This window comes from Corvus cornix, chromosome 27 (assembly GCF_000738735.6).
Source record: "Corvus cornix cornix isolate S_Up_H32 chromosome 27, ASM73873v5, whole genome shotgun sequence".
Taxonomy (NCBI): domain Eukaryota; kingdom Metazoa; phylum Chordata; class Aves; order Passeriformes; family Corvidae; genus Corvus; species Corvus cornix.
In genome coordinates, this window is record NC_046355.1 from 157,686 (window position 1) to 178,566 (window position 20,881).

At 54.5% G+C, this 20,881-nt stretch overlaps 2 protein-coding genes across 8 annotated transcripts in view; one reads left to right on the top strand and one right to left on the bottom strand.

Annotated features, from left to right (window-relative positions):
- Nucleotides 1–28: 28 nt before the first annotated feature.
- LOC120411373 (transcription factor CP2-like protein 1) lies at nucleotides 29–7,873 on the top strand. The gene is made up of 15 exons (XM_039565832.1): nucleotides 29–730; nucleotides 821–972; nucleotides 1,048–1,118; nucleotides 1,449–1,554; nucleotides 1,621–1,727; nucleotides 1,826–1,978; nucleotides 2,165–2,275; nucleotides 2,354–2,451; nucleotides 2,519–2,573; nucleotides 2,683–2,776; nucleotides 2,850–2,940; nucleotides 3,047–3,123; nucleotides 3,255–3,400; nucleotides 3,525–3,576; nucleotides 3,653–7,873. The coding sequence occupies exons 1-15, from the start codon at nucleotides 648–650 to the stop codon at nucleotides 3,688–3,690; spliced, it is 1,434 nt and encodes a 477-aa protein (XP_039421766.1). The 5' UTR covers nucleotides 29–647; the 3' UTR covers nucleotides 3,691–7,873.
- A 124-nt stretch (nucleotides 7,874–7,997) lies between these two features.
- The window catches only part of FBXL20 (F-box and leucine rich repeat protein 20), a 38,584-nt gene continuing 25,700 nt past the window's right edge, over nucleotides 7,998–20,881 (bottom strand). For 5 of the 7 annotated variants that reach the window (XM_039565597.1, XM_039565596.1, XM_039565594.1 and 2 more), the window contains exons 5-15: nucleotides 19,231–19,325; nucleotides 18,234–18,302; nucleotides 17,769–17,864; nucleotides 17,405–17,531; nucleotides 16,531–16,605; nucleotides 15,363–15,493; nucleotides 12,809–12,869; nucleotides 11,894–11,938; nucleotides 10,828–10,884; nucleotides 9,584–9,796; nucleotides 7,998–8,905 (exon numbers count right to left, since the gene is read on the bottom strand). In XM_039565597.1, coding sequence (XP_039421531.1) covers nucleotides 8,798–8,905; nucleotides 9,584–9,796; nucleotides 10,828–10,884; nucleotides 11,894–11,938; nucleotides 12,809–12,869; nucleotides 15,363–15,493; nucleotides 16,531–16,605; nucleotides 17,405–17,531; nucleotides 17,769–17,864; nucleotides 18,234–18,302; nucleotides 19,231–19,325 — 1,077 coding nt within the window. In that variant the 3' untranslated portion in view covers nucleotides 7,998–8,797. Of the gene's footprint in view, nucleotides 8,906–9,583; nucleotides 9,797–10,827; nucleotides 10,885–11,893; nucleotides 11,939–12,808; nucleotides 12,870–13,472; nucleotides 14,771–15,362; nucleotides 15,494–16,530; nucleotides 16,606–17,404; nucleotides 17,532–17,768; nucleotides 17,865–18,233; nucleotides 18,303–19,230; nucleotides 19,326–20,881 lie in introns of those variants that run through there. The other 2 variants (XM_039565600.1, XM_039565595.1) reach the window with 2 other exon arrangements.

The following is a 20,881-nucleotide window of genomic DNA, read 5'->3' on the forward strand; positions in this document are numbered from 1 at the left end:
GGCGTTTAATGAGCTGGGGAGGGTCCTTCCCCCCCAGGAAATGGAGCTGAGACCCTCCCACCTCATCACAGTGATGGGACCACCTGGGACAGGGCTGGGGGGGTGCCCCCCATGTGTGACACCCCCTGTGTCTTGTCCCAGTGTCACCATGAGGGGGGACAGCACCCACAGACCCCCCCAATTTGCACCAGGGACCACCCACAGACCCTCCCCCCCCCAAATGTGACAACCCCAACACCCAAGGGGGGGACACAGCACCCAACCCCCTCCCACCTTAACCCCTGGAGGGGCTCTGCAAACACCCATTTTCTGCCCAAAATGAGCCAAATCTGGCAGAAATTAAAGGGATAAAAATGGGGGTGGTGACAGGACACACCAGGGGGCGGGTCTTGGATGGGACAAAGGGACTGGAGGAGCCCCCATGGAGTCCTCTCTGTCCCCCCCCCATTGTACTGACAACAAACGCTGCCCCCCCTCCCAGTATTTACTGTCAACACCCCAAACTGGTCCCAACTGGGCCAAACTGGGCCCAACCCCGCTGACATCACCCCTCCCCGTGCCTATAAAAGTGGGGGCGGGGCCGCCCACCTGTCCCTGTCTGCTGTCACCCTCTGGCTGCGGGGTGTCCCCCCCCTGCTGCCCCCACCATGCTCTTCTGGCACGGCCAACCCGACCACTACTGGTCCAGCCCTGGGGACATGTACCCCCTGCCCAGCTCCGGGGTGCTCAGGTACCCCCCGAACCCCCCCAAATCCGCTGGGTTTGGGGAAACTGAGGCACGGCCGAGCGCCCACCCTTTCCGGGGGGTGTTTTCCTGCAGGGACCCCCCCGTTCTGCCCTACCTGAAGCAGGAGGAGCCCAACGGCATCTCCACGTCGCAGCCGCCGGTCCCGGCGTTCCAGTACGTCCTGTGTGCCCCGACCTCTCCGGCCGTGCGGCACCACGAGGAGACCCTCACCTACCTCAACCAGGGTGAGTCTGGGGGCGCCGGGGAGGAGGGACCCCCCCGCCGAGGGCTCAGCTCCCGCTCCCGACCCCCTCCCCCAGGGCAGTCGTACGAGATCCGCATGATGGGAACGCCCCGGGGGGACCCCGCCGAGGGCCGGAGGATGGTCAAGGTGAGCCGGGTGGGGACCCCCGGGCTGCGAGGGAACCTCGGGGCAAAGCTCTGGGCTGAAGTCCCGGTTCAGTCCCGGTGCGGACCCATCTCAGCCCCAGGCTGGTCCCAGTTCAGCCCCAGTTCAACTCAGGTTCAGTTCAAGTCCAGTCCCAGTTCTGCCTCAGTGCAGCCTCGGTCCCTGTCCTACCCCAGTCCAGCCCCAGCTCAGCCCCAGTCCAACCCCAGCTCAGCCCCAGCCCAGCCCAGTGTCCCGTGGGGCCGTGGCCGTGGGTTCAGCCCCTGTCTGTGGCCGCGGCTCCGACCGTGGCCGTGGCTGACCCCTGTCCAGAGCGTGGTCCGGGTGGTTTTCCACGACCGGCGGCTCCAGTACTCGGAGCAGCAGCAGCTCGAGGGCTGGCGGTGGAGCCGCCCGGGCGACCGGATCCTCGACATCGGTGGGTGCCGGGGCTGGGGGGGGCCTCGGGGGGGCCGCAGGGGCCGTGCTGACCCCTCTCCCGCAGACATCCCGGTCTCCGTGGGCATCCTGGAACCCCAAATCCACCCCACGCTGCTCAACACGGTGGAATTCCTCTGGGACCCCTGCAGACGCACATCCGTGTTCGTGCAGGTGGGAGCCAGGCCTGGCCGGGGCTTGGGGGGGCTCGGGAGGGCTCTGGGGGGGTCACGGCGCTCATCGACCCCTCTTTGTCCCCCCCCCCATCCCAGGTTCACTGCATCAGCACCGAGTTCACGCTGCGGAAGAACGGGGGGGAGAAGGGGGTCCCCTTCCGCATCCAGATCGACACCTTCGGGGCGGGGGGCAAGGGGGACCCCCCCGAGCACCTGCACTCCGCCAGCTGCCTGGTCAAGGTGTTCAAGGTATCGGGGGGGAGGGGGGAACAGTGACCCCAGTGTGACCAGTGACCCCCCACTGCCGGGAGATCCAGCTCTGAGCGAGGGGCAGCACCGGGGGGTGGGTGCAGGGGGGTCTGAGCACCCCAAGGGTCCGCGGGTGCCCGCGGGGGTCCCGGGGGGTCCCGGGGCCGCCCTCACCCCCCGGCACAGCCCAAGGGGGCCGACAGGAAGCAGAAGACGGACCGGGAGAAGGTGGAGAAGCAGCCGGCGCCCGAGCGGGAGAAATTCCAGCCGGCCTACGAGAGCACCGTGCTGGCCGAGGTGGGGCCCGGCCCTGGCACCCCCCGTGGGCCGGGGGTCCCCCGGGACCCTGCACCCATCACCCCCCTCCCTCCTCAGTGCCCCCCGTGGCCGGACGCGCTGGGTGCCCCCCACAGCCCCCCGGGCACCCCGGGACTGCCGTCCCCCCACCCCTTCAAGCTGCTGAGCCCTGAGAGGTGAGTGGGGACCCTGGACCTCCCCCTCCACTGCTGGGGTCCCCCGCTGAGCCCCGTCCCCCCGCAGGGTGTGCGTGTCACCCGCCTGCGCTGCCGAGGGCCCCGCGGAGAGTCCTGGCGAGGTGAGGCAGCCGCCGCTGCAGCCCCAGAACCTCCCCGGGCCCCCGAGAAGGGGCTGAGGTTGCCCCCGCTCGGGTCGTGCCCCGCTGAGCCCCCGCTGAGCCCCCACAGGCGCTGAGCCCCTGCGCATCCCCCCTGGAGACGCAGCAGTGGCTGCTCCGGCGCCGCTTCTCCGCCTGCGCCCGCGTCTTCGCCAACTTCAGCGGTGAGACCCCGGGCCGGGGCGGGGGGCAGAGCCAGGCCCCCCTCCTGCACCCCCTGAGCCCCCGTGTCCGCAGGCGCCGATCTGCTGAAGCTCTCCCGCAGGGACCTGATCCAGATCTGCGGAGCCCCCGACGGCATCCGCCTGTGCCACGCCCTGGCGGGCAGGTGGGGCTCCCGCGGCGCCGGTGCCTCTTTTTTGGGACGCCCGGGAGGCTCCGTGGGGCCCGGCCTCACCCTGCGCCCCCCGCCAGACCCCTCTCTGCCCCCTCAGGTGCCCGCGGCCCCGGCTGACCCTGTACGTGGCGCGGGAGCCCGGCGGGGCTGAGGGTGCGGAGGACGCGGGACCAGGTGCGGAGGGGCTCAGGGGTGCGGGGAGGGGGCTCAGGGGTGCGGCAGCGCAGGGTGGGCACTCACAGCCCTGTTCCCCATCCCATCCCATCCCATCCCATCCCATCCCATCCCATCCCATCCCTTTCTAGGGCTGTACCAGGAGCTGCACCTGGAGCAGCTGACGGTGGCCGAGCTCACCGCGAAGCTGGCGGAGCTGCTGGGGCTGCCCCCGGGACAGATCCTGCGGCTCTCCCGGCAGGGACCCGCCGGCATCCACGTCCTTGTCAGCGACGCGGTGAGGGCACGGGGACAGCCGCGGAGGAGGGACAGACCCCGCAGCCGTCCCGGCCCCTCGGGGCCCCCAACGCTGGAGCAGGACGAGGGTCCAGCCCCGCCGAGCTCTCCCCTCTGCCCCGCAGATGATCAGGAACCTCCAGGATGAGACCAGTTTCGTGGTGGCGATCGCCAAAGGTACCGCGGTGGCCGCGGGCGGGCGGGGCCGGGCAGGGGGCGATCGGTGGCCCCGGCTGAGCCGCGTCCCCGGCAGCCCCCGGCCCCGAGGGCTTCCAGCTGCTGCTGCGGTAGGACCCGGCCCGGAGCTGCGGCATCCTGGGAAGGGACATCTCCGCTGGAGCCGGAGCCGAGCGGGGATGGAGAGAGGAGCCCGAGGCTGGCACAGCCCCCAGAGCCCTCCCTCCGTCCCTGCCAGGCCCGCCCGAGCAGGGGCCGAGGGGATGGGACCCGTCCTGTCCCCGCACCCGCCGCGTGTCCCTCGCCGTGTCCCCGCTTTGTATTAAAGGACGGGGGAGCGGCCCGGAGCGCGGCCTCGTCCCTGCGGCGCCCGCTGGAGTTTGGGGTCCCCAGGGTGGGTTTGGGGTGCGGGGACAGCCCCTCGTTCCCAGCAGTGGACAGAGCGGGGGACACCCCGGCAGAGCAGGCCCCGTCCCACCCCGTGAGGACGGAACCGGCCGCGGCACCGAGCCCGGGGCAGCCCCAGCCGGCAGAGCCCGGTGACGCCTCATTCCATTCGGGAATGGGTTATTTTTAACACCGAATCCTTCCCTGAGCCCGGCTCGGGCAGAGCCGGCGGAGCGGGACCGCGGACGTCCTTGGGAGGGAACTCGTGGGGGAAAGGACGGGTTTGGGATAAACAAACCGGGAGCAGGAGAGGAAGGGGAGGGCCGGGAGGAGCCGAAGGACGCGGGCGAGGAGCTGGGGGGGCCCTGGGACAGCCCCGGGCCGGCGCTGCCATCACAGACACGGGGACAAGGGGAGGACACGGGGCCCTGGACCCATCGCTGGAGGGGAGAAGGGAACACTCCCGAGCCTCCCAAAAACACTCAGTGGGGATCCAGAGCTTGGTCCCAGCACCTTTCCCGACTGTCCCCACGCCGCAGAGATGGCGCTCGGGGTCACACAGACCAGGGCCACCGTAACTCCTCATATTCGTGTGTTTACTTCCAGTTAACGGCGTTGTTACACCCCCAGTGTCAAGGCGAGCACAGACCCCACCAGTTGAACATTTTCCAGCTCTCTCTGTCCCCCACACCCAGGGAGGGCATGACAAGGTCCAGCTCCTGTGTCCGGTCCCTCGGACCGAGCAGCCGCTGGGAGACCCCCGAGTTAAAATGTGATAAAACCCCTGAGGACCCCCCGACCGCCGGGTCCTGCAGCGGGGTGGGGACAGAGCTGGAGATGGGAATGTGGGGGGGTTGTGTAGAAGAGGGGGCAGCCCCTGGGGACCCGCGGGTGGGCTCAGCTGCACCTCTGGGGACAGAGGATGCAGCACAAAGAGCCCCGGGTGTGGCACTGCTGGCACAGGGACCGGTGGGAGCAGGGGATGGATTCCCTCATCCCGTAAAAAAATCAACTCCAAACTTCCACACGAGGCCAGTCAGAGCCCAGGGCAGGGACAGGGACAAGGTGGTGAGGGGACACTGCGATGTCCCTGCTGGTGACACTCCCAGGGTGGGTCCTTGGAGGGGCCAGGGGGGGAATGAGGGGCTGGGAAGGCACGGAGTGAGCCGGGAATTGAAAAGTGGCTTCTCCTCGGTTTTCTGCATCATTTTGGCCCCAGGAGGCTCTGCCAGGCTTTGGCACAGAGGGAGGGCAGAAACCTTGACCTGGATGCCAGAAAATAAAGCAAAAGGGAATAACCCCGCCCCAAAACACCCCCCAGGCCCCTCAAGCACACAACCCTTCATCAGAAGAGGCCAAAATGTTTTAAGCCTCATTTTCCAGGACACTGTAGCCAAGAACCTTGTCACACTGATCCCAATCCACCCCTATCCTGCCAAAAAACCCCAAATTACCCCAAAATCCATGACAGCAGCAGCCAGCCATGAACAACACAGAGAAAATCAAACGGGAATACAAAGGGAATTACAGAGGTGTGCAGAAAATCGGAATGTGTTGGTTTGAAACCACCCCTGGGACGGCACCTTCCACCTGCCCCATCCTCACCCTCTGTGGGAGCAGCCACAGAATTGGGACCAAAGGTGCTGCTGTGTCTCCAAAGCCCAGAAAATCCTGTTTTGGATGCACTGGTTCTGCTCAGCCTCACTGGAAGATCTTCTACTCCAGGACGTCCCGGGCTGTTTCCCTGGAGAGATCCCTTTGTCCCTGCTCCTGTCTGGAGTCCAGGGGCACCTGGAGGCCAGGGCAGCTGGGATTGGGCTGGAAGGCAGATCCAGGCTCTGGGAAAACTCTGCTGGGAGGTGGGGACAGTCCAGCTTCTGCTGCACGGCTGGGGACACAACCACGGAGGGTTCCAAGGCAAGGGAACAGCTCCGGGGATGAAATCCAAGGAGCCGCCCCACCCAGCCCAGGCAAGGCTGGAGAAGGGGATTTGGCACAGGGAGGGAGCTTGGAAATGGGATGGGATCCTCATCTAGGGCTGGCTCTGTGCAGAACTCCATTTACTCCTCAAAAACCCCAGGATGGAGCAATTCCTCCACATTTTGGGCACCAGCTCCCACCTGGGAAAGATCCCAGGAAAGGACAGGGCTTGGAGCATCTGGGGCTATGCAAGAGGTCCCTGCCCATGGCAGGGGGGAACTGGATAAACTTTGAGGTCCTTCCACCCCAAACCATTCCATGACTCCATGCAAACACTGGGAGCACCCTAAAACCCCTCCTCGGGAGCTGCCCCACACAGGAGGTGGATTTTCCCCTACAAAGTGATTCCCCCAGCGAGACACAGCTTGGAAAATGGTGTTTATTGGTATTTATAAATATAAACATCAGGAAGAGTCCATTTGAAGACGGATAATTGACTTAAAAGGACACTGTCAAGAAGTTTGAGCTACCTTAATGCTGTCACCCTGGTCTGCAAACAGAAAATAAATTGCTTTGGGTTCTGTGTTCGGGAGTTTTCCCTGGAAAACTCGGCTCTGTTACAAAGGGATCAGTCAGCCCTGGCTCCAAAATCCCGCTTTTCGCTCTCCCCTGCCACAGTATGAACTAAACAAAAGTGTTTTTTGTTTTTGTTTTTTTTTGCCCCGAGTTGTGCAAATCCTGTGATTGCCGGGTGACCCCTCGCCCGTCCAGTCTGTCACCACCATCTTCTGCCACCCCGAAACCTGGAGAAAGTTCTGGAAATGAAGGCGCCCGAGGAGAGGGGGAGAATCCACAGCGCTAAAGAGGATTTGAATAAATATAAGGGATTAAAAGCCACCTACAGGAGGGCATTGACAGTATCCTTTTAACCACAGCAGCCTGGAGTCGCTCCCAGCAGAGCGTGAGCACAGACTGGGGGGGCTGGGGGAGAGGAAGGGGTGCAGCTCCGGGGGCAGCCGGGACCCTCCTGCTGGGAACAGCGCATTGTCCTTGGAATTCCTGGTGGAAAAACACCCCCCCAGCCCCTAAAGCAGCCACTCCTGGTGCTGCACCTGCTCTTCCCCCCGCAGGAGGTTCCTCAGCACCGAGGGGAACCCAACTCCTCGGTCCAGCCTCGTCCGTGGGCACGGATCCGTGAGCTCCCTCCACGGACAGCGGGAATGACGGACACAGCTCGCACGGACCTGCCCGGCTCTGAGCAATCCTGCCCCGTTAAACCCTTGGGATCTGCCCAGCAGTTCCACTCTGGGCCCCTGGAATTCGGTCAGTCCGGGCTCCCCTGGAGCACCTGTGCCGATTTTGCCCAAAACGTTCCCAAAAAGAGCAGCCACCGACCCCCCCCCTTCCCCAGAGCTGGGCCTGGCACATCCAAACCCCATCCTGGGGGTCCTTCCAGGGCACCACACTTACCTGTGGAAGGTGGGGAGGGCGGGAAGGGCCCCGGCGCTCACAGGGAGCGAGGGCGGATCCCAGACCTGCTCCGACAGGGAATCCTTAATTCTTCACCAGGGCAACAAAGCAAAAACCTCTACTTTGCTTTTCCTTGGGGATAAAATGAAGGGATGGAGGGAAAGGACAGGAGGAGGGAACTCCCAGTCGCTGGAACACGGACTAGAATGTTCTCCCTGTACGGAGAATTATATATCTGAATATATATCATTCCCTGTATGGAGAATTTATCCTTGTCATCGGGATAAAACCTGGAATTGGGATTAATTTGGACACCCAATCCCTGATCACCCAGGCCAAGAAGCCCAGGAGAGCCCAGCCTGGGGTGCAGCTCCCTGTGCTCCTTAAAAATATTCTTGGCAGCTCAACACAGGCTCGGGCTTCTCACGGGAAAAAATTCCTTATGGAATTGTCGCTTTGGGCTGGGAAATTTCAAGAAATGACTGAAGCAGAAATTTGGGAAAAAAAATTTAAAAAAAAAGAAAACAGGGGGAAAAAAGGAAAAAAAAAGAAAAAAAGGAAAAAAAGGAAAAAAAGGAAAAAAAGGAAAAAGAAAAGAAAAAAACGGGAAAAAAAGGAAAAAAAAGAAAAAAGGGGGGAAAAAGGAAAAAAAGGAAAAAAAGGAAAAAAAGGAAAAAAAGAAGAAAAAAAAAGGGAAAAAAAAAGAAAAAAAAGCAGGATGTGGAGAGGGTAAAAAATGTGGCATTAGAGATTCCAAGCTCTATCACAACAATCTGGGAAGAATCCAGGAAGCCTCTGATCTGGATGCCACGGACACAGGAGAGATGAGCTTCCACAGGAGCATGCTCAGGGTGGGAGCAGGGAAACACGGGGGAATCCTGGACCACAGGGAAATCCTGGATCCCAGGGAGATCTGGGATCCCAGGGAAATCCAGGATCCCTGGTACATCATGGCTCCGCAGCTGCTGTTTCATTCCCTCACTGAAAAATGGACATAAAACTCGTTGGGGTTTTCAGGTTTGTTGGGATTTTTCCTTGCGGCCAACGGCTGCGGGGTTAAAGCGTGTTCCTCTCCTCTCCCCTCTCCCCACTTCCAAGGACCTCAGTTCCTTTTCCAACCTCACCAGCAGCATCAGTCACTCCAGTTGGGAGCCCTCCCCTCCTTCCCGCAGGGGTTTCCCCGGGGTGCCCAGCAGGAATGGTTCAGGATTAGGCCAATCCACCTAGAGAAAAGCCGGCACAGCTCCAGCTCCCATCCCGAGTCCCTCATCCCGCTGGGACAGGTGGGATCACAGGGGGGTGTGTGGGTGGCTACAGGGCACCCCAGCCCTGCTCACTGGCCCTCGCAAATGACACTGGGATCGCTTTCCTCGAAGGTTCTGGTGTCCCCCGGAATTCCACGGGCGTGGCTCCAGCCTCAGTTTGCCGGGACGAGGTTCCAGTGTCATAGGATGATGCAGCATCTGCAGAAGCGCTGTCGGCTGCCGCCCACCGAGGGCGGGGGGGTCACCGGGGCGAAGTAGGCGTGGACTTTGATGTTGGGCAGGTGGGTCTGGAACGGGAAACACAGGGAAGGGCAGGGAACGGGTCAGGGACACGCTTGGAGCTCCCGGAGCAGGCACAGCCAGAAGTGACAGGGAACGGGTGGGTTCAGGGAAGGGGGAGTGAGGCTCCTCCCATCCCATTCACTGGGAGGTTGTGGGGAACAAAACATCCCCATCCCTGGGAGTGTCCAAGGGCAGGCTGGATGGGGCTTGGAGCAGCCTGGGAGAGTGGGAGGTCCCTGCCCCACAGCACTGGATGGGCTTTAAGGTCCTTCCAACCCAAACCACCCAAAGATTCCATAATTTTTAGGATGTAACTTTGCAGATCCATATTCTCTGGGCAGAGAAAATGTTATTGCTCTTCATTTACACCTGGAGAAATGGACTCGGGAGGGGAAACCGGGAAGGAATCCTTCCCTGTGAGCGGGGTGAGGCCCTGGCACAGGGTGCCCAGAGCAGCTGTGGCTGCCCCTGCATCCCTGGCAGTGCCCAAGGCCTGGTTGGAGCACCCTGGGATAGTGGAAGGTGTCCAACCCAAACCACTCCAGGTTTCCGTGACTCCAAATCCATCGCTGATGGTTCTCAAAACTCCTTTGAGAAGGAGCACCAGCTGATGGCGGCTCTGCCAGCTCCTCCTCCCTATGGATAAACCCGCGGGATCCCAGCGCTCCCCTGCCCCTGCTCACCCTGAGTCTCTTGATCCCGGCCCGCGTGATCTGCTGGCAGTCGTACAGTTCTATCCTCTCCAGGCTGTGGCAGCTCTTGAGGTGCTCCAGGGAGGCGTCGGTGATCAGGGGGCAGTTGTCCAGCTCGATCACCTCCAGGCGGTCGTGGGCGCAGGCGCCGTTCCCCAGGTGACGGATCCCGTCGTCCGTGATCAGCTCGCAGTGGGATAAACTCTGTCCCCAAACAGAGGGGTTAAACCCAGCTCCCGACATCCCAAAAACCAGCCAGAACCTCGCTGGGGACAGGAGAGGATGGTCCATGGTTGGTGGGTCTGGGCTGGTCTGTGCTCACTCCTTGCACTGGAGCCACTGGGCTCTGTGGGTTTCTGAGGACTGATGTGCTTCCAAGGGGAAAACTTCCAGCTGGAGTGGGAAAATCCCTCCCTGGGAGGGTGGGGAGGCCCTGGCCCTGTTGCCCCATCCCTGGAAGTGTCAGAGGCCAGGCTGGACGGAGCTTGGAGCACCCTGGGACAGAGGAAGGTGTCTCTGCCCATGGGAACAGGATGATCCTTAAGGTCCCTTCCAACCCAAACCATTCCATGATTCCAGGGGAAGGCAGCTCTGAGGGATGAGACCCACAGGGTGGCACAGAAATTCCAGGACACCTGTGCTATCCAAGAACCCACCTTTGGGACACCTCTGGCCTCACCCACCGTGGGGAGGGCCTGGCAGGAAGAAGCAGCAGGAACACGGTGGTCCCCCCTTGGTGTGGAATTTCGGGGGGATTCAGCTGGAAAATCCTCGAGGAGGAAGCAGGGCCTGAGCCACGAGCTGGAATCGGCTTTGCTAAGGGATGGCTGCACTAGAGAGCCCACATTCCCACAGCTCCCAGGACAGGATCCCTCACGGCACAAACCCAGAGGTGACAGAGACCAAATTCCCAGAGATTCAGCCCCAAAGGAATGCGGCTTCCCAGAGCCATTCCAGCTCCTGGCTGCCCTGCAGGTTCCTCTCCCACAGACAGACTGACAGCTCCTGTGCAGGCAGATTCCCCTTGGAATTCTGCTCCTGGGAGAATCCCCAGAACTCTTTTCCAGGCCGCTGTGGGCGCCTGGCATGGGATTCCTGCGAGCAGCAGGGGAGGGACACGAGGTTCCTCAGGGTCAGGTTCCCAGCAGAATTCTTCCAGCTGTGAAGTCAGGGAGTGTTTAAAATCCCTTTGTTTGGAGAAAGAAAGTGCTGGAAGTGTCCTTTGGAATACTCACCAGGACCTGGAGCCGTGGACAGTGTATGGAAAGCTGGATTAGTGTACTGTCTGTTATCTGGAAAAGAAGGAAAAGCCCTTTCATGCTGGTGCTGGGCACAAGGATTTTGTTTTCCTCCCCCCCCCAACCGAAGCAAAACTGCAGGATTTTCTCTAATCCATGAGATTTCCCCTCCTGAGCCCCTCAGGAATCCATCTCCTCATGGAAACCATCTCCTGCCCTTGGAGAACTGGGATGCAGAGGCATCACTGGATTGTTTTTAACCTCCTGAAGAAGCCGAAATCAGCTCCTAAATGTGTCCCCAAAGTTTGCCTCTGGAAGGACAAGGAGGGCTCAGATTCCCTCCTAACACCCCATGGATTGCCCATTTGTTCCTGGGTTTCCTCAGGAAGAAGGAATCCCACAGAATGGTTCCTAATCCCAACCCCCCAGGGAGCTGCCTGGGATGGATTTGTGCCGTGGCCCAGCTTTGCTTCCTCCTTTGCAGGGTTAATTCCCAATCCCTTCCTGCCTGGGCTGGGCTCATTCCCGCTGGCATCTCCCGAATTGCTGCCCAGGAAGTGCAGGACACCGGGGTCAGGCTGTTCCCAGGAAGCAAAACCCCGTTCCCCTGTCCCAGGCTCAATCAGTTTCCAATCTATCCCCGGCTTTGGAGGTTTTTTCATGGAATTTTGAGTCAATTCCACCCTTTTCCCTGTAAATGCTGCAGCCCACTTGGATTTCAATCCCCCAAAATCACTGCTGTTCCACAGTCTGCCTGTGGTTTTCCAGAACAGGAGAAACGCCCATTATTTTTAGCAATATAGGATTTTTCTCTGGGATTTTCCCTCACAAATCCATTCTTTGAGCTGGCATCTCTCACCATTAAACATTTCTTATTTACAGCACCGTTACCATGGAATCCAAACCAAGGAGAAAACCTCATTCCCAACATTTTCCCCTCCAAATCCAGCCACTCCTCCTGCTCAGGATTCCACATTAAGTTCTGATTTGGAGGCAATTTCCCAATTTTCCACCAATTTTCCTCACTGCTGCAAGAGAAACAGCCCAAGGTGGCATTTCCTACCTGGACACATTCTTCCAGATCCATTTTTTCAAGCTCATGGCAGTTCTGGGAATAAAGAGAATTCCAAAAACCCACGGTGAGTGTAAAGTTCAGACAGCAAATAAATATAAATATAAATATAAATACAAGCATATAAATATATAAATATATGTATTTATAAATATATTATAATATAAATAGAATTAATAGAAATATGAATATGAATATGAATAAATATAAATATATAAAAATAGAAATATAAATACAAATATCAATACAATAATATAATTAAAAACATAAATACAAACACAAACATAAATCTATAAAGATAAATATATTATAAATATAATAAATATAAATAGAAATATAAAATAAAGACAATATTATATAATATAAATATTATCAATATAAATATAATATTATATAAATATTAGAAATATAAATATTAGAAATATTAGAAATATAAGCACAAATATAAAATAAATTACCCCCCCCAAATAAATAAGAAATAAAAATAGAAATAGAAATAGAAATAGAAATTAACCACCACAAAGACAATTTGCTTTAAAAATTCAGGGGCTTCTCCATGAAATATCACAACTGCAGGGAAAGTGCTGCTTCTTTCTGAAGAATAAAGGAAATTTCACTCATTTGAAGGGTTTTTTTATCCATGGAGGGTAAAGGGAGTTAAATTTCGAGTCCCTTGCAGAAACCCAGTCAAATTTATAACGAAAATATTCAACATTTCCTGTGGTTTGGATGCAAATCCTGCCAGGTGTGCGAGCCAGGACCGTGCCAAAAATGCCATAAAACCAAATTTCTGGACCTTCAAGCTCCAGATCAAACATTTTCCCAAATCTTACTGGGTTTGTTTTTTGGCTCTGCCAGGAAAAGGAAGGAAAAGCAGCAGAGGGAAGCAGGGCTGGGGGCTCTTACCCTGGCCAGGGTGGTGAAGCCCACGTCGGTCAGCTGGGAACACCTCGCCACTTCCAATATTCTGCAGGACACAAGGAAAGAGAGCCATGGTGGAGCCCCAGAATCCCAGGAAAAGGCTGGGAATGACCTCTGGAGACCCCCCCCAAGTCCAACCCCCTGCCCAGGGAGGGTCACCCGGAGCAGGGGACACGGGAATGTCTCCAGACAGGGACACTCCACACCCTCCTGGAGCTGCTCCGGGATCTGACTCCTTCATGGGAAGGAATTGCTCCTCTGGAATTTGGGGTGGGATTTGTTCTGGTTGAGTTTCTGGACACTGCTCCTCATCCTGGCACTGGGCACCTCTGGAGAGGGTCTGGCACCATTGTCTGGCACCCCTTGGAGGTATTTGTATGGATTGGGGGAATATTTGTATGGATTTATGGGATATTTGTATGGATTGAGGGGATATTTGTATGGATTTGGGGGGGTTTTGTATGGATTCGGGGGTATTTGTATGGATTGGGGGGATATTTGTATGGATTTATGGGATATTTGTATGGATTTATGGGATATTTGTATGGATTGGGGGGGGTTTTGTATGGATTGGGGGGATCCCCTCTCAGATGAGCTATTGCTATGGATAACTGAGATAATTGGGTGGATTGATGGGATATTTGTATGGATATTTGAGGAATTTGTATGGATACTTGAGAGATTCCTATGGATTGATGAGATAGCCTCTCACACGAGGTGTTTGTATGGATAGGTGAGATATTCCTATGGATATGTGAGATATTCCTATGGATATGTGAGATATTCCTATGGATATCTGAGATATTTCTATGGTTTGATGAGGTATTTCTATGGATTGATGGGATCCCCTCTCAGATGAGATATTTCTATGGATATTTGACATATTTCTATGGATATTTGACATATTTCTACGGATATCTGACATGTTTCTATGGATTGATGGGATCCCTCCCAGCCCTCTCCTCCCCACACTGACCAGGCCCAGCCCCGTGGTTCCTCCTCATCCCAGAGATGCTCCAGATCCCAAATCCCCTTTGTGACCCTCCTGGAGCAGCAGCTCCTGGTCCTTTCTGGACTGTGGAGCCCTCAGCATTCCAGGGTCGAGGAGAGGGGCAGGATCAGGATCCTCTCCCTGCCCACACTCTTCCTGATGCCCCCCAGGATCCCACAACCTTCCTGGCCCCAGGACACGCTCCTGGCTCATGGATCTTCCCCCAGCATTCCCAGGTCCCTCTCCACAGAGCTGCTCTCCAGAAGGTCAGCCTGTCCTGCTGCCTTATTCCCAAGTCAGCTGCTTTTCCAAGGGTTTCCAGAAAAGCTTCCAGCAATCCCTAAAAGTTTGCTGAGGATAATTTGCACAGAGCAGCCACTTCTATTCCAGAGGGAGGTCACAGGCCATGGAAAAAAGGGAATCAGGCTAAAAGGGACACCCAGGAAGGGATAATCCAGTGCTGGACTGAGGTGATCCTAAAAACCTTCAGAGCCTCCCTGAGGGAAAGGTTCTGGAAAGCAGAAACTCCTCTGGTTGCACCCCAGAGACAGATCCCAGCATGGAAAAGGTGTCATTCCCAAGAACCTGGCAGGTGAGCATGAATAATTTAATATTTAAGGCCCCAAGGGAGAAGGTTGAAGCCTTTTAAGGTGAACTGCTCATTCCTGTGGGAGCAGAGAAACTTCCTGGCACCTCCTGCAGCTCCACAGGGATTCCCTCCACAGTTTGAACCGATTTTTCTGCCTTTATAGGAGGAAAAAAAAAAAGCCATGTTTCCAAAATGCCTCTTGTACTCCACAGGATGGAGCTTAATCCTCTGAGGCTGAACATAAACACAGGAACCACCGGAATCGATCTTGGATTTTACCTTCCTCTTTCCACACTGCTTTCTGTGCACTTTGTACCCAAATTCCTTAAATGGGACATCCCAAGGAACAGCTGGGGGTTGTTTTTCCCTGGAAGACATGGGTTTGATGTTGTTTGATGTCCCTGTTTTTCCCTGGATTTGATCCAGTTGCATTTGATGCCATTTCATTGAGGCCACTTGGCTGGCAGGGATCTCAGGTAATCAAAGTCCTTCTTTTCTGCACATTTTCTGGATTTTAGCAACATTTTCCCAAGGAAACTCATCCTACTAAAAATAAAACCTTAAAAAAACCCAGGAAAACCAAGCTGTGGCTGGCAGTTTGCCCAAATTCCACCTGCTACAAAACCACCAGGAAAAGCCTGTTCAGCCTCGTGGTGGGAGGAAACAACATTGGTTAAATGGGATTTTTTTCTCCCAGTTCCCAAGACTGAAGTAACCCAATCCCAAATTTTCTTCATGGAGCCTGTGGGCACCACGCTGGGAGCTCTTCCACTCGAGTTTAAATCCCAGGAGTTTGGGGACAACTCAAAATCACCATCATCCCGCTCCAAACACCCGGAAAAAGCTCAGGGATAAAAACTGGGAAAACCTTTGGGGGTGAAACAGCTCAGACACCACCTGAGCGCATCACCAGGACTCTCTGCCGTGTGTCCCATGGGGGAAATCCTGGGAAAACTCACCGGAGGCGTGGGCAGTTCTGTCCCAGGGCGTTGAGGATGGCGTCGGTGATGTTGGAGCAGCCAGAAGCGCACAGGGACTGCAGCTTGTGGCAGCCCCTGCAGATGGTGATGAGCCCGTCATCCGTGATTTGCTGCCAGGGAAATCACAACAGCCTCAATCCAGGCAGGATTTCCCTCTCCCCATTCCGAATTCCAGCTTTTTCAGCCCAAAAAGGTTATTGGAATGTTTCAGCGGAGGAGCAGAGGGAGGATAAACCTCGCCGGTGCAATTTGGGAATGTCAGGGAAGGGATTTGCAGGGAAATGTTTTGGAGCTGGGTCAGGTGAGGGATGGGGAAGGTGCTGGGATTTCTGCAGGGCTTTGCAATTCCTGCTGGGAAAGGCCATTCCTGGACACAGGGAATTTGTCCAGTCCCATTCCTGGACACAGGGAATTTGTCCAGTCCCATTCCTGGACACAGGGAGTCCATCCATCCCCATTCCTGGACACAGGGAGTCCATCCAGTCCCATCCCTGGACACATGGAGTCCATCCATCCCCATTCCTGGACACAGGGAGTCCATCCATCCCCATCCCTGGACACGTGGAGTCCATCCATCCCCATTCCTGGACACATGGAATCCATCCAGTCCCATCCCTGGACACAGGGAGTCCATCCATCCCTGTTCCTGGACACAGGGAGTCCATCCAGTCCCATCCCTGGACACGTGGAGTCCATCCATCCCCATTCCTGGACACATGGAATCCATCCAGTCCCATCCCTGGACACAGGGAGTCCATCCATCCCTGTTCCTGTGCGGGACTAACTGATGGCACGGACAGAGAGCCCATTCCCATCTCTTTTTTGGCATAAACACACATTTCTGGCACTGCAGAGCTGGTTCAGGGCCCTTCTGTGCAGGAAAAGTGCCTTTGTGGGCTCAGTTCTACACGGGGACGAGAGGAAAGGCCTGGCAGGATCGCTCCAGCCTGACGGGAAGGATTTTTCCAGCTCATCCCACAGATGAGTTCAGAGGGAGGAGAGAAACACCCCTGACACAGCCCAGGCTGGTGGGGGGCTCATTCAGTGTCCCTGAAGTGCCACCAAAGAGCTGCTGGTGACAATTTTCCCATGTGCAGGGGGGATGGAGCACATTCCAGGGCTGGGAACCCCGGGAAGTGCCACTCACCAGGCAGGTCTGCAGGTTCAGGGTCACCAGCTCGGGACAGTGGGCACCGATGAACTTCAGGGCCTCGTCCTCCAGCTGGAAGGGAAAACAAACAGGGATGGGAACAGCTCCCACTGAGATCCAGGAATTACAGCTGGGAGAGCAGGGAAATTGGAATTTCCTTTGAGGAAGAGGGAAAGACAGCATAGGAACAGGAACAGCAGGAGCATTCCTGCCTTGGGGGGTTGGTTTTGCATCTTTGGGAGAAGAGCCTGGCCCCAAAAATGCTTCCCTACCCTGGATCTGGCAGTGCTGCTGGATTTCTATTATTATTATTATTATTATTAATTATCTTTATAGTTACTACTATATTATTATTATTAATAATAATTATCTTTATAGTTACTACTATATTATTATTATTTATATCTATATTTAGTATTATTTTATTATTATTATTGTTGTTATTACCATATTATTAATATTACATTTTTATTATCATTATTTTCTTTTTAGTCTTATCCTATAATTATCGATATTATTCTCACTACTACGGTCATCATAATAAAATATAATAAATAAAAATTAAACATGAATATAAAATATTGTACATTATTGTATTATCCTATGCATTATGTGTAATTCTTATCACGCTTCTGATTATTATAAAATACAATAAACACGATTAAAATCATATAATATGAAATAATTGACACTATTATGTTATTCCTATATATTAATATCATTATTACCATTTCAACAATCATTGTCATTATCATCCTTATAAAATCTCATCAGTACAATTAAACAACAATAGAACAGTAAACACAGCACACGATATTCCACGCCCCCACTCATCCCAGCTGGGCTGATTCCCACTTTTCCAGAGCCGTACCTGGGTGCAGCCCTTGAGGGACAGGGCCCGGAGCCCCCCACAGCCCCGCACCAGCGCCTGGATCCCGTCCTTGGTCACTTGGTCGCACCAGGAGATGATGAGCTGTTCCAGCAGCGGGCATCCCTCGCTGGGGACACAGGGAGACACATGGAAATGTTCATTTGCCTTGGGAAAAATCCTGCTCCAAGCCAGAAGCGCTGGGATTCCCATTTGTGGGACCCACAGAGCGCAGCTGCACCTGGCAAACGCCAGCTCCAGAGGGAGGTTCTGCAGGGAGTGTGGGGTGCTGCTGGGTTGGCTGGAGGATCTTAGAGGTCTTTTCCAGCCTATAATTCCATGGCAAATCCCTGCTGCTGGCTCCTACCTCAGTGCTTTCAGGGACAGGTTGGTTATGGAGGTGCAGGAAGCCAAATCCAGGTGCCTGAGTTTGGAGCAGAACTTGCTGAGGCTGGTGCAGGTGCTGGAAGAGACACACGGGGGACACTCCTGCAATGGATTCATCCCAGGACACAGAAATCCCGTGGGATGGGCAGGCTGGGGTGAGGATGGAGGTGGGACACTGGCAGAGGTTCCCAGAGAAGCTGTGGCTGCCCCCAGATCCCTGGAAGTGTCCAAGGCCAGGCTGGATGGGGCTTGGAGCACCCTGGGATTGGGGAAGGTGTCCCTGCCCATGGCAGGGGCGGCACTGGATGGGTTTTAAGGTCCTTCCAATCCAAACCATTCCATGATTCCATGATTCCATGACCTCCCACACTCCCAAGCCTGGCTTTCCCTTAAAAAAGAGAGGGAGAACAGGGGCGCCCAGGGAAGAGGGAGGAGTTTTACTCACGTGTCCGTGATCTTGGTACAACCATTGAGGTTCAACACTTCGATGTTCCTGCAGTTCTGGGCAAAGGTCCTTTGGAAAAGGAAAGGGGAAACACTGGATTTGTCAGGCAATGGAATCCCAGGTGTTTTACAGCATTTGTTTGAAGTGTAACACGTCAGATTAAAGTTTCACAAAATGGCATCAAACAGATGGAAGAAGAAAATCAAGAAGAAAGTCAAAAGAATCAAGAAAGAAGAAAGGAATCAAGAAAATCAAGAAGAAAATCAGGATGAAAATCAAGAAAAGAAACAAGAAAATCAAGAAGAAAATCAAAAAGAACATCAAGAAAGAAGGAGATAATCAAGAAGAAAAGAATCAAGAAAACCAAGAAGGAAACCAAGAAGGAAACCAAGAAGGAAATCAAGAAAGAAGGAAGGAATCAAGAAAGAAAAAGCAAGAAAATCAAGAAGTAAATCAAGAGAATCAAGAAGAAAATCAAGAAAAAGAAAAGAACCAAGAAAATAAAGAAGGAAATCAAGAAAGAAGAAAAGAATCAAGGAAAGAACCTATCAAGAAGAAAATAATCAAGAAAATCAAGAAGAAAATCAGGAACAAACCCAAGAAAATCCCTGATTTCTGCTGCCCCACCTCTTGCCCTGGGATGTCCCAGCCTGGGTCACCCTCAGCCTCAGCACTTGGCTTTATTTGAATGAGAACTGAGAGAAGTGGCTGCTGGGTGAGGTTAAAAATGATAAATTAGGTGATAAAACCACGATAAATTAAATGATAAAAATGATGAATTAAATGATAAAAACGATGAATTAAATAATAAAAAATGGATGAATCAAATGAGAAATCAAATGAGAAATCAAATGAGAAATTAAACAAGAAATTAATCATCTCTGTCACTGCTCTCCAGGTTTTGACACCCTGAGGGTCTCGGATGCAAAGTGGGGATAAGTGATCCCAATCCTGGTTTTCCAGCCCATTCCAGAGCAGGACCAAGGTGCAGCTCTACCTTAAGGCGTTGTCCCCCACTCCCAGGCAGCCGCGCAGGCTCAGCTTCCGCAGGAATCCCCCACATCTCTTGGAAATGTTCTCCACCACTCGGCCCTGGGGGAGACAGGAAGAGCCACGTGAGAAGCCCGAAGAGCTCCAGGGGTGAACATTCTGCAGACTAACAACAGTTCGGTATTCAAGGGAAAAACGGTGCTAAGGCAACACAAAAGCCATGGGAATGGGCTAAAGGGAGGGGGCGGGAGAATTATTCAGCTTCTGAAGATGGAGAGACAAGGAGCAATCACCTAAAGCCAATCAGCTACAGAATTTTGAGGAATTTCCTCCAGTTTGGAGCTCCTGGACATGGGCACAGACTCCCCAAGGAGCTACACCCCAGATTTCCAAGTACAGCCAATGGATGAACTCCAATTTCTACTCAAAACCAGATGAGCAGAACCAGCCCATGAGTTTTGCTCCTGCAGGAAAAAGGATTCAACCATTTGTGCTCAAGAGATCCAGGAAAAGGCTTTTTAATTTCAAGTCTGGATCCAGTGGAAGTCTCCAAAGACTCCACTACAGCCAGGATTTACTTTTCTCCCTGGGAATGAAGGGCAAAACCACTGGAGAATATTTGTACCCGTGCTCAGAAGCTCAGAAACTTCCCCTGCACTTCGGTTGTTCCTCAGAGAACAGGAGCATCCCTCGGTCCTTCCTGGACTAACTGGCACTTGGGACCTCTGTGAGATGAGGATTTTCTTCCAGAATCTCTTTTCCAGTCTAAAAAAACCCCAAATCAGCCACCAGGCTCAATACAGCACAACCCCACCACCAGACAAGGGACCCTGGGCTGTCCAGGTGAGCTCTGGGGACACCACGGGAGCAGCTCCACATCCCTGCAAAAAGGCTGGAAAAGCTGAAACGCTCCCTGATTTTGCAGTTCCTCAAGCAATCCTAGGAATTCTGCTTGAATTAAACAAGCCAACCGTGTTTCTATCAAGAATTTGCATGGACTGATGGATTTAACTCGGTTACAGCACAGCCTGAGGACGCCAGGAAGCCCAGCAGGAACTCTGAGGTGAGGTACAACGAATTCCAGCATTTTGCTTTCAAAGGGGCAGCTGGGCTTAAGCAACAACACGGGTTTGATGTGCAGGGACATGAAAACCACCCAAAAAGCACTGAGGAATGGGAAAAGCCTGGTTTGTGTTCCCAGCCTCTCCCTCCTCCCAGGCTGAGCTGCTCAGTCCCATCTCCTGCCACTGCACACGTCAGGAGCCCTGAGAACTCCACTCTAAATCAGTAATTCCATGGGTCCAGGATTTTTAGGGCATGTTATGAGGTGAAGGATTCATTAGGAAGACCAAAAATCCCTCATTTCCTTTCCCCAGGCCACTCAGACCCTGCTGAGGTGTCGGTGCCACTTCCTGCTCCTCATCCCTGTCCCTGCTCCGACTCTCATCGGCACAAAGGGAATTATTTTAACTCTTTCCTCCAAAATCAGGGGTGGATTTCCCACAAGGTGGGAACCTTCACTCAGCAGCTGCTTGATGCCTCTGGTCTACCACAACTTAAAGCCACACATTCCCCATTTCCCTCCTCCAATGTGAAACGTTCCCAATCCCCCTCCTCCATCGTGTTTTGAACAGGATAAACCATCCTGATAAGAGACT

Coding starts and splice junctions, on each gene's coding strand:
- LOC120411373 (XM_039565832.1), top strand. CDS start 648: ATGCTCTTCTGGCACGGCCAACCCGACCACTACTGGTCCAGCCCTGGG. Junction 1,728..1,825: donor GCACATCCGTGTTCGTGCAG/GTGGGAGCCAGG, acceptor CCCCCATCCCAG/GTTCACTGCATCAGCACCGA. Junction 2,941..3,046: donor TGCCACGCCCTGGCGGGCAG/GTGGGGCTCCCG, acceptor CTGCCCCCTCAG/GTGCCCGCGGCCCCGGCTGA.